The sequence below is a fragment of the Nilaparvata lugens genome, chromosome 5 (assembly GCF_014356525.2).
Source record: "Nilaparvata lugens isolate BPH chromosome 5, ASM1435652v1, whole genome shotgun sequence".
Taxonomy (NCBI): domain Eukaryota; kingdom Metazoa; phylum Arthropoda; class Insecta; order Hemiptera; family Delphacidae; genus Nilaparvata; species Nilaparvata lugens.
In genome coordinates, this window is record NC_052508.1 from 21,311,489 (window position 1) to 21,328,065 (window position 16,577).

The window sequence follows — 16,577 nt, forward strand, 5'->3', positions numbered from 1 at the left end:
GAAACTATAACTGTTCGTTTACATGTAAGAAAATCACCAACTATATAAAAATAATGTTGATATTCTCAAGTAGTGGAAATAATAATAATACAATGATAAATCAACATAAACTCACACCCAAAAATGTTGAACTATTACAAGATTAGGATTTATTGTATATAATAAAAATAAGAATAGAAATAATTATAATGTCTCATCCAAAAGATATGAATACTATTGATACAATATTCAATGTCTCAGAAAAACCAAACTTTGATGAGAGTATAACAAAGTTTGAATATCATACACACACTCCTTATGCATCTCAAACATTCAACCACAATGATGAAATACGTATAAATTTGAATCAACAAGATGTCTATACACTACCCAGTAAAAGTTTCCTTCTAATTGAAGGACAAGTTGAGGTTAAGAAAGCAGATGATACTAAAACTGAAAATTATTCACTAATTAATAATGGAGTAGCTTATTTATTTGATGAAATCAGATATGAACTTGGTGGTGTGGAAGTTGATCGTACACGTAATCTTGGTATTACAACTACAATGAAAAATCTTCTAAGTGAAACAGCACTCAATACAAAAGTGTGGGAGAATGCAGGATGGAAATTGGATGGATGGAATAAAATTGACAAATTCAGTTTTTGTATACCTTTGGAGATGTGGTTGGGTGTAATGGAAGACTACAAGAAAGTTATATTGAATGTTCGTCAGGAAATTATTCTATTAAGATCTTCAACAGATGCAGATGCAGTGACTACCACTGATGGAGCTACAGTTAAAATTAATATTACAAAGATACAATGGAAAGTACCCTATATACATGTTTCTGACCACATTCGGCTTGATTTGTTGAACCTATCACATACAGATAAACCAATTAATTACCTTTTAGATCATGGCAGATACATGAGTATCCAACACTTCCTCAAACTACTACTCATCAATGGACAGTTAAAACAGCTTCACAAATGGAGAAGCCTAGATTTATTATTCTAGGCTTTCAAACTGATAAGAAAAATAAACTGAGTGCAAACAAGTCATGTTTTGATCTATGTAAACTACACAATGTTCGTCTCTATTTGAATGCACAATACTTCCCCTATGACAATATAATGGGAAGCAAACACTTGCTCTATCATATGTTTAGTAGCTTCCCACATGCTTACTATCCACATAATAACAGTAACAATCTTACTTCAATATCATATAATACATTCATTGAAAAGGCTGCACTAATAGTAATAGATTGCAGTCGTCAAAATGAATTGTTGAAATCTGGTGCACTAGATGTTAAACTTACATTTGAAACTAATGAAAATATACCTGATAAAACCTCTGCCTACTGTCTAATTCTTTATGATAATGTGTATGAATACACACCATTGAGTGGTATGGTTAGGAAAGTAATGTAGAAGATTACAATAATTATAAAACCTTATAATTGAGAATTAATTACAGCATCAAAGTGGAAAATTTGTCATAAAAATTAATAGAGAGAATAATTAATTTTAAGCCTCTACAAGGTTTTAATATTATAACTGAAGAAATACAGGAATAATTGATAATTCTAAATATTTTTTTTACAAATACACACCTACCTACCTACCAACCTACCTACCAACCTACCTACCAACCTACCTACCAACCTACCTACCTACCTACCTACCTACCTACCTACCTACCTAGCTAGATAGTGATCTCACCCTTTTGGTAGCAGCATGCTCATCATCACACCTCCTTTTACTGTTCTGAATATCTTTATGTCCCCAAGCCAATGTATTTATACAATCATTTCTTATGAATCTTTTATCATCATAGGGCCTAAGAGCAACCTTCTCCTGGTTTTCAGTTGTGACAATATGTAGTTTACTTACAATATGTACAGATTTTATTGTATGCTCAACACCTTCAAACAAACATTTTTTGTACAACTTGAATTGTAATTGGTTTCTTTGAGCACTCTTTGGAACACCCTTGGCCACCTTCTTTTCTTCACAGTTAGAGAATATAAATGAGTACATTTTGGCTTGTAATCCTATAAATTCAGTTATAATTCTGCCACCATTCTCATCTTTGAATTTACCAATTACTTTTTTATTCTCCTCATTATAACATGGGTGATTTTTAGGAAAGTTTGATGTGTCAAATAAATGTTTATATTTCCTAATATCTTCATAAATATCTTCAGTCTGTATCACATACATAAAACTATCAGTATCAGACATCAAAACTTCACATTTGTCTTTGAATATATTCTTGATTTGATTGTAATGGAAATCGTACATAACATTTTTGCTGTGTTCCAATATTACAGCACCAACAAAAATTGGTTTGTTCAATACAACTTTAATTTTATTCAAGCACACACCAGTAACATTCTCATTATATGGAAACCAATTTTTTACTCTTGGCTTGGAGATGATTCTGTCTAGTTTCTCTTCATCCATTACAATTTCAAAGTCTGTATGGTTTTTAACATTCATGAGAGTGCGGCCATAACAACTATTATTAATCAACTTGTAAAGGGTTCGATCAAATTCATTATCTGCTACTGTCCTTAATTGTGTATTCATATCAATGAAAGGTTTCATCCATCTACTTTGTTCAAATTTTATACCTCTGTGTACTTTTTTCAACACCATACCCAATTCTAAGTAGAGTTTTAGATTATCAGAATATATTACATATTTTTCTTTGTTTGTGAATGTTGTTATTAGTTTCTCATATCTACCAGTAGGTGGTGTTTCTTTCAAGGGTGCTAGAGGGAAACAATTGTGTGTGCTTTGAAGGTGAGAGGGGTATTCCAAGTCCACTTCCAACATGTACCCTAAACTTGAATCAGTTATTTTTGAGGATCAAATTCTTCTATTTCTCTTTCACTCATCCATTCAAATTTTGAATGTGGAAGATTTCCAGACATACCCACGGCATACAAATTATTACAATCCCAATAGATTATGTATGTTTCTGGCTCATTTATGTTGAAATTACTCATATATCTATTGTTTGCTTTTGCATATCTCTTAGGAATGACACTTATCCCCCCTCTTATTCCTTTTTCAAAGAATAGGTGCATATCAATATCAGTCAAGAGTTTGAGCTCTACTCCTGTAATTTTCAACATAGCAAACCAAGAATAATGTGGAAGAGAGAAGAAGTGAGGGTCTAGATTATAGGTACACATGAAACTTGTTCGAAAATTCTGAAAAATGTCTGCTAATAGAAGAATGTCTGTTTTTAAGTAAAGGTCATGGTATTCAGCAAGATTTTTTATGTTGAAATGCTTCCAAATGTTCTGTGCATGCTGATATTCTGTTTCAGTGATTTGACTGTCGGTTAGTCTACTGTAGAATTTATCAATAGTAGGTAATTTCGTTTCTTGGAATCGCTCAAAACTATTCATATATTCGTATGGGTAAAATTGTTTTGTTTTCAATAGGTCTGCTTTATTTGAGGAGAAATGTTTTGATAGAAGATCAAATTTTGAATTGATCTCAGCCAATTTCTCAAGAGATGAATTCAAGAAATTGAGAGAATCAATAAATCTTAGTGTATCATTCAATGTTATAGAGATAATTTTCTCACTAGTCTTGGCAATACAGCTTATTTTTTTCTTATAATTAGTCAATGCTTGTATTATAAAATGTGAATCATATCCTGAAAAATTATGAAACACTACTGGTATCTTTTCAACTTTTTCTGCATTTAAATTACAATTGTTGTGGGCTGCACCCAGGTACATCCCATTTGAATGTGAGTGGTGCCTAACCCTATCAAACAGTAAACGTTTATTACATAAGCAACACAATGTTTCCTCTAAGAATTTTCTATTCTCTTCAGAATTAATGGTCATGGGGATATTTTGTTTTAATTTATCTTTCAGAATAATACCATATTCATCTAATTCACCTATAAATTTCTCAATTAAGGTTTCAGATTCTGTAAGGGAATTTGCTCTTACAATTTTAGGACCACAGTGAATATTTCCACTTTCATTTACAATAACATATCCATATCCACAAGGAATGTGTTCTCCATTGATGATTAGACACTCAAGGTCTGCATAAATGATATAGGGAACTCTAAGTGTATAGGAGAAATTTTTGAATGTTAAAATTTCATGTCCTTTTTGTGGCATTTCTACTCTCTGAGTTTTCTCCAGAGAGCATGATTCAATATGATTGTTCAATTTTTGTAGGGCTTTTTTTCTAGTAAATCGATGAAAACAGTGTGGACATATTTCTACTTTATGTCCATGTTTAGTGTAATTGGACAATAATCTTGATAGATTTTTTACAAGAGTATAATATTTTTTATCTTTACTTGATAATAATAATAGTGTAATCTTGTGCTGCCGATCTTTATTTTTTGATATAAGTAATGGATAGAAGGTATGATTTTCATGAGCAATAACATTTATACATATGGTTGGGTTTTGTTTTTCGAATTTTGAAATATCTTCCAGACTAAGTGGGAATTTAGATCATTGATATTGATTAGATTCAATAATTTTTTCAAGTCTCCAACTCTATTAGTCCTCTTATTATGGAAGAAAGCTAAGACAGACCAAATAAATGAAAGACTATCATCACTTTTCACATTCACTATAGCTTTCTTATCTGTTATGAACTTCGGTATAGGAATGAACGATGATTCGCTTGAATTTAAGGAACAAAGTCTAAACAAATTCCTCACCAGAGTATAGTGTTTCTTACCATTTGATTCTAAAAGTAAAAGTGTAATTTTATGCTCTCTATGTTGATTTTCTGATGTAAGTAATGGATAGACAATTTCATTTTCATATCCAACAACATTTATAGATATAGTTGGGTTTTGTTTTTCGAATTTTGAAATATCTTCCAAAATAAGTGGGAAATTTAGATCATTGATATTAATTAGATTTAATAATTTTTTCAAGTCACTAACTCTATTATGTGTTCTATTATTATGAGAATAATCTAGAACAGACCAGACAAAACATAAATCATCTTCATTCCTGATATTTAAAATGACTCTTTTAACTGCTATTCTTTTGGGTGTCAAGACATATGAACCTGTTCCATGTATGGGTGAATATTTCACTATATTCAAATCAAATCTTTGAAACTCATCAATTACCCACCCACTACCATTTTGAATGAATTTATCAAACTTTTCATTTATTATATTTTCAGCCTCCTCCCATTGCTTATGAAATTCATTGACATTATTATGAATATTGATAATTGATCTTGATTTTCCATGAAATGTAGGTGTGATTTCCAATTGATCAACATCAGTTACAATTTTTCTTAATTTCACATGTAAACTAACAAACCATTTAACATTTCCATTAAATTTTTTCGATTTTGAAAGCATTATTTCCAGAATAATTGGTCTAAATTGTTCAAATAGTATCTTAATATCAGTAGTCAAGAATTCTGTCCATTTATATAAGATAACATTACCATTAATACTTGTCACCATTTTTTTATATAGAGAGGAAAGCAATCTGGCTTGTGGCTTGTGGTCCATTGTAAATCTGGTACTGAAATGAGAATAAAGTTGTTATACAACTATTTATATAGGTTAAATTGCAATCTAAAACAATGTTTGAGGAATATAACAAATTGAACTCTCAAACCTACAAAATAATCTCCTAATTGTTTTTGAACCTATTTGATTGTGAGATTAAAAAAACACATGAAAAAAGTTAGATTTGCTCCTGAAAAAAGATTGGTTTCAATGAATATTTTACACACCTATAACTATGCAATGAAACGATCCAGGGATGGGACAATCTGGCAACAATCTTGCATGGATCAATTACGTTTTCAAGATAAAATTGATAGAATTGGTAGAATTGTAGAAAGTATACTAACAGAAAGCCATCGAACAAAAATGTATAATCAATTAAAAAATAATGTCAACAAGAAAGAAACTTGCACATGAGCTGCATGGTAGAGTCAGACGTAATTTCCTAACACGTCGCACTGAGATAAAAGGTCTAACAGATTTATTATTCAAAGCAGTACCTGATGAACATATTTACAAGAGAACTGATTTGCAAACCTATAAAAATATACTTCAAATAACATCAGTTCATCTTGATAGTTTGGGTCGAGTTAAGAGAAATACCAGTTACAAATATGTTAATATTATTAAGAAATTATTCCCACCTAAAAAAGGAGTTACTCGAGGTAGAGGTGCTGGTGATAGTAGTTTAGAACAAGAAGATATGCAAATTGTAGTACCAAGAAAAAAAATGTAAAAGCAATATGTTTATTGGGATAACCCAAACGAGTTATGTGAAAGATTGAATCTATTGGTAAATTCAAAAATAGCTGGGCACACTGGACATGATGCAGAGATTATGAGTATCGTAGAAGAGTTGCGTGAAATTGGAATAATTATTGGTGGTAATTTAGTATTATAGAAAAATATACTCTAGTATAATGTCTATTGATAAATTTGGTCGATATTTACATAATAATAAGAAGAATAATAATATTAATGTTGAAATTAGAAATTTGATTCAGAATTTTATAAGGATTATACAATTCATCCCATTAGTTGCTCATATATCCCAGAAATTGATCATAATGATAATGAACAATTCAAAGCAATGTCAGATCCACAATTATTATCAAAGTATGAAAAGTATGCTGCTGAAACAGCACAACCCTGGTTCTTTAGAGCATGGTTTGATGAAAAATTCATATACAAACATGAAGTATAATAAAAAAACATGAGTATTGATAAATTTGGATGTCATTTGAGTAGAAAACAAGAGAAATCAAGTAGAAATCAAGAGGCTGAAGAATTAATTAATATATTACAGAATATCGTTAGTTTAGCAAAAAAATTCGGTTCTTATTATCTACCAAAGAATGTTGATCTTAATAATATGAAACAATGGATGTATTTAACTGATCCAAACTTACTTCATGATTTCCCTCCCACTTCAAAAAATAAATTCAAATTTTGGTATGAATATAATGTTGAATCCACCTGATAAGAGAATTTTTTAACACCTATGTAATGTCCAACATTCCTTCTAAAATAAATTATAAACTGGAACTGAAAAATGCTCAGATTTGTAATTCAATCAAGAATACAATTTATTTGTTGAAATTCATTTTCAAATTAATAAAAAAACCTGTAAAAAGGTACTGAGCTTAATTTAGAAAATTATAAAACAATAATCTTTCCTGCTTAAATCTAAGGTTATAAAGATCTTTCCTACCAAGAAAATCAAGTTCAGTTTAGATTTTGATGAGTAGTTTTGTTCAACAAAATTCAAAAGTTGTTTCAAAGAGTCAAAAAACTATTCATACTGTGGGGACTCGAACCTGGGGCCCCATATGTATCAGACCGCGGAAACATGCTTGATCTCATTAGTTTGCTATCACTAAATCCATCAATTTAAATCATTTTATTTATTAATTAGATTGAACTTACAATAGAAATATTATTTAATAACAAGCTATGCAATAACAAGCAATTAGTTGAGCCAATAATAAAGTTTTTAAAATTATGAAAACAATATCAAATTCACAATGCATTTTAGGAGATTCATTTAAAATATCTACATTACTTAAAAGTAGCTCTTGGTAATCTACCACATAATAATGATAAATTATTACTGATTAGTGAAGTTGTGAATAATATCATTACAGTATCTATTCTTGTGATAACAAACTTATGAGTTCGTTTTGATCAATTAATTTCAAATCTTGTTTAGTGGCTTAGTTGATAGCATTGCGGCTTACCAATCTCAGGTTCAAATCCCGGTGATTAGAGAACTTTTTTGTAACTTGATCTGAAGGTCATTCATACTTACATTGAACTAGGTCACACCTCACAATGAAGAATTGTTGTAGCATTCAGTCTAGTGTAGAAAAATCTTGTTATATGAGATGTTATCTCCACCACTACCCCACCGTGACTGAAATTTCTGTTGGAATGAGCCCGGTATTTATAGTAATTTTATCAGCATCAAAATCCAGTTCCCACGGTTTTTGTATACTGTCTTCCAAACATGTTTGAACAGGTCTAAATATTAAATAATAATTTAATTTATTTAATTTATTTATTTAATTTATTTATTTAATTTAATTTATTTAATTAATTTATTTTATTTTTTATTATTTAATATTATTCAATTATTGAATAATTATTTTTTGTTTGAAATTATTTAATAATAAATTAAATTAAATTAATTAAATAATTATTTCATAATTGAATAATATTAAATAATAAAAAATATAATAAATAAATTAAATTAAATAAATTAAATAATAAAAAATAAAATAAATTAATTAAATAAATTAAATAATTATTAAATAATAAAAAATAAAATAAATTAAATTAATAAATTAAATTATTATTTAATATTATTCAATTATTAAATAATTTTTTTTATTATTATTTAATAATTAGACCTGTTCAAACATGTTTGGAAGACGGTATACAAAAACCGTGGGAACTGGATTTTGATGCTGTACTCAATTCCAAACTCATTCATTAGACCAGACATGTCTGAGCAGTACACCAAACCTTCCTCAAGTTCAAAATACTTTGAAAATTGCTGTTCTCTCTTCCTATACACATGAATGCTGGTTCCAGCAGCCAACAAGTTCTTTTCTTTTAGCCTAGAGCCAAGCAGCTCAGCCTTTTCTTTTGTTAAGCCCAGATCCCTAACTAAGTCATTAAGCTCGACTTGAGTAAACAATTTAGGCTCTGAATTTTCTGCAACACATTGAAATTCTTCATCATGTTCTTCTACCTTCAACTGTTCATCAGAAAATACTTCTATTTCAATTGAATTAAGGTCCTCTGGTGGTTCTGGAACTGGCAAGTCAACACTGTGCCCTACTGGTCTGATGGCAGATGGAAGACTAGGGTAGTTTATTACCTTCTTGTTCTTAGAATTATGACCACTTATGTCAACACTGCAAAAGTAGCAGTCATCAGAATGGTTTCTTGGTTCCCTCCATATCATAGGAATAGCAAATTTGAAATGTTCTTGGCTTTCTTTGACCATTTTCTAAGGTCCTCAACACATACATAACATACCTTATGCGGTGCCCAAGATTTATCCTGGTCTCCAAGTTTGGTTCCAAAGTATGCTAGATAAACTTTTCTAACAAAATCTGTAATGTTTCTTTGGTGTTTTTCAATAACAAACTCACCACAAATGTAACAAAAACTGTCAGCAGAATTTTTACAACTGCGAGTAGACATTGTACTGAGCACATGTACAGGAAATGTGAAATTGAGGTTAGGTTGAAAGTATAAAAATACATCAGCTGTTTAGAATGTGTTTCAGCAGTGCTACCAACATCATCCACGTACATTAGAACTACATTTGCAATTTTATTTTAACCCTTTGCGGTCGGTTGGCCAGTTGTACTGGCCACATTAGTTTCATATGCAGCCCGGAAATATTTCAATCTGAGTTGTCTCCGACGCTCGCATGGCCAGTGCTACTGGCCAGCTCCTTCTCACTGTCAGCTCGACAGCCATATTGATAGTTCCCTCCCACCAACTCGGAATTATTTTTACTCCATTCTACAGGTTTTTCAGAGTGTATTTCAAATTGAAAAAACATAAATGAATTCAACTAAAAGTATTCTTCTATTTACATACACATATATTTTAAGATGATGAATTTAATGGAATATATATTTAAAAGTTAAACATATTAATAAAATCTCGCATAATCATTCTTGAAATCTTCTTCTTTTTCAGCTGTGAATCAATTCAGTCAAGTCCAATCAAGTTTCAGTCCAATTTAAATTTTTTGTTACAATGATATTTTTCAAAACCTCACCTACATGTAGTCCGGGATTTTTTGAGCACGTTTTACAAAAAAAAAACTGTTCTTTTTCTCTCTTTTCCTGGCCGTCTATCACTGCAAACAGCACAGTCTCTGGTCTTGCCGTCTGGTAGTTGATAGAGCAGATGCAATTTGCCATTAAGTCTCTCATCATCCACTAATTGAGACGGTCTTCCTCGTTTTTTCAAATTTCTTACATCAAATTATTTGAATATACATTGCTGTCATGCTCAGAATCAACTATCATATGAGCTTCGTAACAATCCTCTTTTAAGTAGTCTCGTATTTCATCGGATCCTAAAATACTATCCATATCCACTTAAACGACATGAACAACTCGAAAATGGCAAAGAAAATAATATAAGATATGAAAATCAAAAGTAACCGTATTCACTTTAAAAACTCTCTATCATATGTAAACAATGTACAGTTGACATGAGAATGAGACTGAGACAGCTGTGGACAATATGCCATCTGTTGTTATTATTATCCACTATAAAGCTGGCAGAAGTGTTCCATTTAGTTAGAGAAATACTCAGTAGATCTCACCACTGAACAGAAAAGACAGCAGTGTGAAAATATATATGTATTAATGCAACATATATTGTTGGCCAGTGGTGCTGGCCAGCCGAGCGTTCGATGACTTTTATGTTGGCCATTCCCACTGGCCATCTGATCGGCTGGGACAACCCAGTTGAAATTAATCTGAGTTGTTACGCAAAATGGTCTGGTCAGTACAGCTGGCCACCCGACTGACAAAGACAACCTATACCTTAGTTTTAAGATCGCAAAGGGTTAAGATCGCAAAGGGTTAACTATAAAAAAGCTGTAAAATTCGTAAAACATCTGTATATATCTAAAAATGTATCTATGAAATGTGAATAAATGGTGGGTGATACGACTTTTTAAGCATCATATTTGGATTCAGCGACCTAAAAAACATAAGAGATATTTTCAGTAAAAAGTTTTTTCATTGTTGGCCTGTGTCATTAGTAATGAGTTCATACTTTTGTGAGGATAAAACAATAAGGAGGCAACAATTTCATAGTATGGAAACAATTGAAATCAGTTCGAATCACAACATACTTTCACTTCTTTTGGAAATTTATAAAACAATCAACATGTAGTGGCAGATCACACTTTACACATTTTGTAGTTGATTTAGTGTGACACTGTCGACAAATCAATTGTTGTTTCTTTCTTGTAGCTTCTAAAAGGGGTAGGCTGCACACAAGGTGGTCAATTCCGTCGAATCGGCTGTCAATTACCGCTGAGCTACTGGGTCGACCTCGATGTGTTACCACTCTCTTGTTGGTTTCCAGTACTGCCGTTGCAATCCTTCTGAACGTCAAGTGATCCATATTTTCTTCATTTCTGTTGTACTAGCACCATGCATTCTGTCCTGAAACATCAATCAGATGTGCAATAAGGGGGAAATACCATTTTTCCCCCTTATTCCACATCTGTAGAGGCTGATATTTTGATCAGCCCTATCAATGCCACCCATATGCTTATTGTAGTTGTTCAGAACTTTTGGCTGGGGGACTTGAATTTTTTTCTTCTGTTCTCTTGAAAACCTGTTGACACTTTTCACAAGCTGAATCTGATCAATTGGTTGCAATGGAAACAATACTGTTGTCATTCCAACATGTCATGCAGATACCACTTTCAATGTCCGTGCAGTACTCAAATGCTCCTCGATTCTTGTTTTTTTTTCATTTGGTCAACACTTACCAGAGGACAGCTTTTGTCAACTCGGTTGGCTCTGATGGTTCCAGTTGCACCGATACCTCTATCCTTCAAATCACTCAATAAGTGGAAACTAGTAAACAAGTTATCAAAATAAATTTGATAAGGGATGTTTGCAGGCAGTTGATCAACATATGTCATTACTACACCATAGCCCATACCTTTATCATCATAATTCTGTGAAGATGTGTTAGCACCTTGGTATGGTTCCAACCAAGTCAAATACCCATTTGATGTTCCACCACACCAAAACTTCATTCCAAAACGAATAGGTTTACCTTTTATAAACTGTTTTGCTCCATGACTTCCAAAATAGGGAACCATTGACTCATCTACTGAGTGATTTTGTTCATGAGGCATGAAATTCAGAAATCTCTCATTTAGCATTTTCAAAAGTGGACGGATCTTGGCAAATCTGTCAGTCTTGTCTAATTTATCATTATCACATACATGTATGTTGGACATAATAAACTGAAATCTATCACGAGAAATTGCATTGCTGACCAATGAATTATGACTGTCCTGATCTGATTGCCAATACATTATTTTTCGAGGAACATTCACATATCCACTGAGAAGAAGAATTGCAATGAAAACTTCAATTTCATTCTTAGTACAATTCCCAAGCAAATTTTTTTTTGCTGCATATTGATTGGTGAATGTAACAAAAAGGTTTATAATCTGCTCATCAAAAAATAAACGAAAATATTCTAGAGGTGTTCGTTTACCTTTCTCCTCAAAACATGACATCATTTGAGGCCACTCATTTGCAAGTTCAGGTAGTTCTTGTTTCCTCCACTTGTATGATTTCACTATCTTCTTCCTTTTCTTCACTCGAGGATTTGGTGGTGGTGATGGTGTTCTTTCTCCTCCAGCTGTTGTAGGCCGATTTATTGTTCTGATTCTATCCCTTCCAAACACAACCACTTCAGCTCTTAGTTGGCTGCCTAGGAGGTTATCCATGGATGGGTTGTCTTCTGTTCCAGAATCTTCATCAGTAGCATCATTTTCTGGAGGTAGAATAGCAATATCCAATCCACTGGCTGGTATTTGGTCTTCATCTTCAGTTGCAAGAATGTCCAACAGCTCATTCAAAGTCAGGCGCTCCCTATAACAAGTAGAAAAAATTTTATGTCATATAGCCCTGAAAGCCTTCCAGAAGGATTCTGAAAATTAACATGAAATTATAGATTTATAATAAATCTAGGGTCATAAACACCCATATATCCTTGTAGACCAATACTTTGACCACTTATTTCTAGAATTTGAAATTTGAAAGTTGATTTGAAAAAAAGTTATACTTACTCATTACATACAATGTTCGTCAAATCATCCATCTTGGAACTACCAGAACTTCCACATGTTCAACTGAAGCCAGCTCACAAGAAACTGGTGAATGAACTATTCCAAGGACACGACTAGGTATCCCTCTACACATTGCCACCACTCCCATCTGGTGGGAAAAATTCTAACTAACATACTGGCATGTTTTGTGAAGGCTTGATTCCATCCTTCAGGAAGGCTTACAGGGCTATCTGGGTTAAAAGCCATTTGAATGTATTATATACTTTAGTAAAATATATAATTAATGTAAATTACTCACCATTAACTTATTCTGTCAATTATTAACTGTCGAAATCAACAAGAAACCAAGTAGTAAACAAGGAGCAACTGGGCTTGTACACAGCCTGTATGGCAAACCAGGTGATATACTAGGTTACACTAGAATATGACAGTGTTGCCAAGCTACTGTAGTTAAAAGTTCCCACTCTGCAACAAAATATACCTTTTCATATTGATATGTGATTTACAAGGTATCACTAGTTCAATAGAGTTAATTTTTCTCTAAATTTTGGTGTGCATAACTAAAAATGGGAAATAATTTATGAGGTAAAACTTTTAGACTGACAATATGTGTCAACACTTCTACAGTGTCCAAGAAAATCATTCAGATCATTAGGGTGTATCTCTATTTTATTGCAGTTGTATGCTGTTTAACCAGTTCGACATTTTATTAGAAGTTATATATTCATGATTTGCAGATTTTTTGCATAAATTATTTTTATTTTGTACAGCTTATTTAGATACTCATAAGCTTGTTTAGTCTAAGGGATCTAGTAATTTTGAAAAAAAAAAATGAAAAGGAGTATAATTATTGTTCCTTGATGGCACCAAGCTGCTCCACTTGCTCTTGTCAACAGAAGTGCAACATTGTAACTCTCAATGCGGTTACAGGGGAGTAAGGTTCCCCCAGACCAATCTTTTGACATGAACTCCCCACATATTCATGAACACTTTAATCTGATAACTGTCATAGAACAAAATTTACTGAAATTCACATAATCTTTAATAATGGATGTTTCATAGGAAAACTTTTCTAATGGATATCTCTTTTCAATGTATGATAACAATTTATTGTTTTAATCAGATCCAAAAGGCAGAGTGCCAGATTGAGCTTCTTCCTACTCCACTTGCTCTTGTCAATAGAAGTGCAACATTGTAACCCACAATGAGGTCAAAGAGGAGTGAGGTTCCCCCAGGCCATTTTTTGACATGAACTCCCCACAAATTTTTTACACTTTGAATGTATGAACACTTGGAGCTGATGACTGCCATAGAACAAAATTTGCATAATCTTCAATAATGGATGTACCATAGAAAAACTTCATATCTCATGTGTTCAAAACATGACTATAGATTTTCTTCTCGAGTTATCTATTACATTATTAATACAAAATCATTTATATTTATGAGTGTATTAATACAAGGTGCGGCAGTCAATCGGGCAATTTTAAAAGTGTTATCAAGAGTGAATGATTAGATTTATTGATATGAAACATACAAAAACACAGAGTAAAGATAGTAGCATTTAGTTTACAAACTCAAAAAACTAAAAAAATAGAAAAGAAAAGTCTTATTTTCGGAAAATAACGTCCACCATTCCTATGTATGCACTCAGTAAGTCTTCTGCTAACATCGCTCATTACATGTTGCAGCATCTCGACTTGAATTTGTTCAATTTCATTCTGAATTCGATTTTTCAACTCCTGAATTGTGTGTGGTGCTGGAGACATAAACACTTTTCCTTTTAAGCAGCCCCACAGAAAAAAATCGCAGGCTGAAAGATTGGGGGATCTGGCCGGCCATCCGATATCCCCATGTCTCGAGATTACATGATTGAGAAACATGTTCCTTACAGTTGCCATGGACTTTCTTGCAGTGTGACTGGTAGCCCCATCTTGTTGGAAGAACGTGTCTTCGTTCACAGGAAGATGAGCAATTGCAGGAGCTAAGAAATTCTGCAACATTTGGACATAGCGTTCACCTGTCACAGTTACAGCCCTTTCCCTCTCATCTTCAAAGAAGTAGTCACCAATAATTGCAAAAGAGGATATCGCACACCATACAGTAACTTTCAAGCTATGGAGTGGTTTCTCGTGGATTTTGTACAGGTTTGCGTCTGACAAATAGCAGAAATTTTGCTTGTTAATGTATCCTGGCAAATGGAAATGTGCTTCATCGCTCATCAGTAAGTTGTTGATAAGATTCTGGTTTCCATTAATAAACTGCAGAAATGTCTCACAAAATTTAAGTTTGTTTCCATGGTCTTGGTCCTGTAATGCATGAACAATTTGAATTTTGTACGCATGGAAATGAAGATCTTGATGTAAGATTTGTCAAACGCTGTGGTCTGAAAGCCCAAGTGCCACAGAATGATGACGCGCTGAGCGGCGTGGACTCCGTTCAAAGGCCTCTCTAACTACTGCTATGTTCTCTGGTGTAAAATATATAATTAATGTAAATTACTCACCATTAACTTATTCTGTCAATTATTAACTGTCGAAATCAACAAGAAACCAAGTAGTAAACAAGGAGCAACTGGGCTTGTACACGGCCTGTATGGCAAACCAGGTGATATACTAGGTTACACTAGGTTACACTAGGTTGCACTACCACCTCTCTTCTTCAGTGTAGAACCAGTTGCCTCAAAGTTATGAACCCAGGTCTTTATGGCATTGGCTGATGGAACAGCATTATTACGATGAATCTCGAACTCTCTTCTAAATTCAAGCTGAGCGATCACATAGCTGTCCCCGTTTTTATAAAATGCTTTTACGGTATAAGCACGCTGTGCTCCTGTCCACTGCTCCATTGCTACTAAAATGCTTTAAAGTTTTCTACACGACGGGCGTAGCATCGTTCTCCCCACTCCAGCCAAACAAACACAAGCGCTATTGCAAAATCGCCCAATTGACTGCTGCACCTGTTATATTGTAATATTTGTAATAGACATGAAAAGAAAATAATCATCATAATCAACATACACTTTGTCAACACAAATTCTTAAGTTTTGCCACTTAATCTTTACCAGTTTTGGTTCGGGAGGGATTTCTCAAGCCAGTTAGTCTTTTCATTACCTGTGGACCCACCATGTCCCAGATGTCATTGAGGCTAATGACGGGTGTCACGTTGACAGCAGTAGATAAGAAGATTATCATAGTTCTTTTTATGCTTTTTGTATGTCAGAATAGTTTTGCTGACAAGGATGGATTATTGGCTGTGGAGCATTGATGTTAGGACTTGTTGGCGCACTATTAAATTTGTCCTTCAGGCTTTATAGTTTTTCACCTGTCCCTAAGGTAAAGTCTCGGTTCCTTAACTCTAATATCTTGATGTAAATCATGAATAGGGCTACTATTTCTGAATAAAAACACCAGTCTAGAGCAAATCAAATTATAATTCCATGATTCTTGGTCATTTAAAATTGCAGATTACATAAAAAGATACAAGCAGAGCAAATACAGATTGAAAATTATTAACCCTCCAGTGTTGACATGCTTTTTTGTTTCACGAGTGGTGTCTATGGTCTATGAGACCATATTCACATAATTTTTGTACATTCCAGGAATTCATTAATAAAACCCTTACAGATGTTTCATATAATATTTTATTGTGCATATTTTTACACAATTTTGGTATTTACAGTAATTTTTTAATTGAAAAAA

At 32.8% G+C, this 16,577-nt stretch overlaps 1 protein-coding gene across 2 annotated transcripts; it reads right to left on the reverse strand.

The window, feature by feature from the left end:
* Positions 1-892: 892 nt before the first annotated feature.
* Positions 893-4,470, reverse strand: LOC120351274. 2 transcript variants are annotated; one of them, XM_039427939.1, is made up of 2 exons: positions 1,685-4,470; positions 893-1,616 (listed from the first exon to the last, which is right to left on the reverse strand). In XM_039427939.1, exon 1 carries the CDS (start codon positions 2,822-2,824, stop codon positions 1,685-1,687), a length of 1,140 nt encoding a protein of 379 aa, XP_039283873.1. In that variant the 5' UTR covers positions 2,825-4,470; the 3' UTR covers positions 893-1,616. Both variants share the same exon structure in this region; 1 of them encodes a protein (XP_039283873.1).
* Between the last annotated feature and the right edge of the window lie 12,107 nt (positions 4,471-16,577).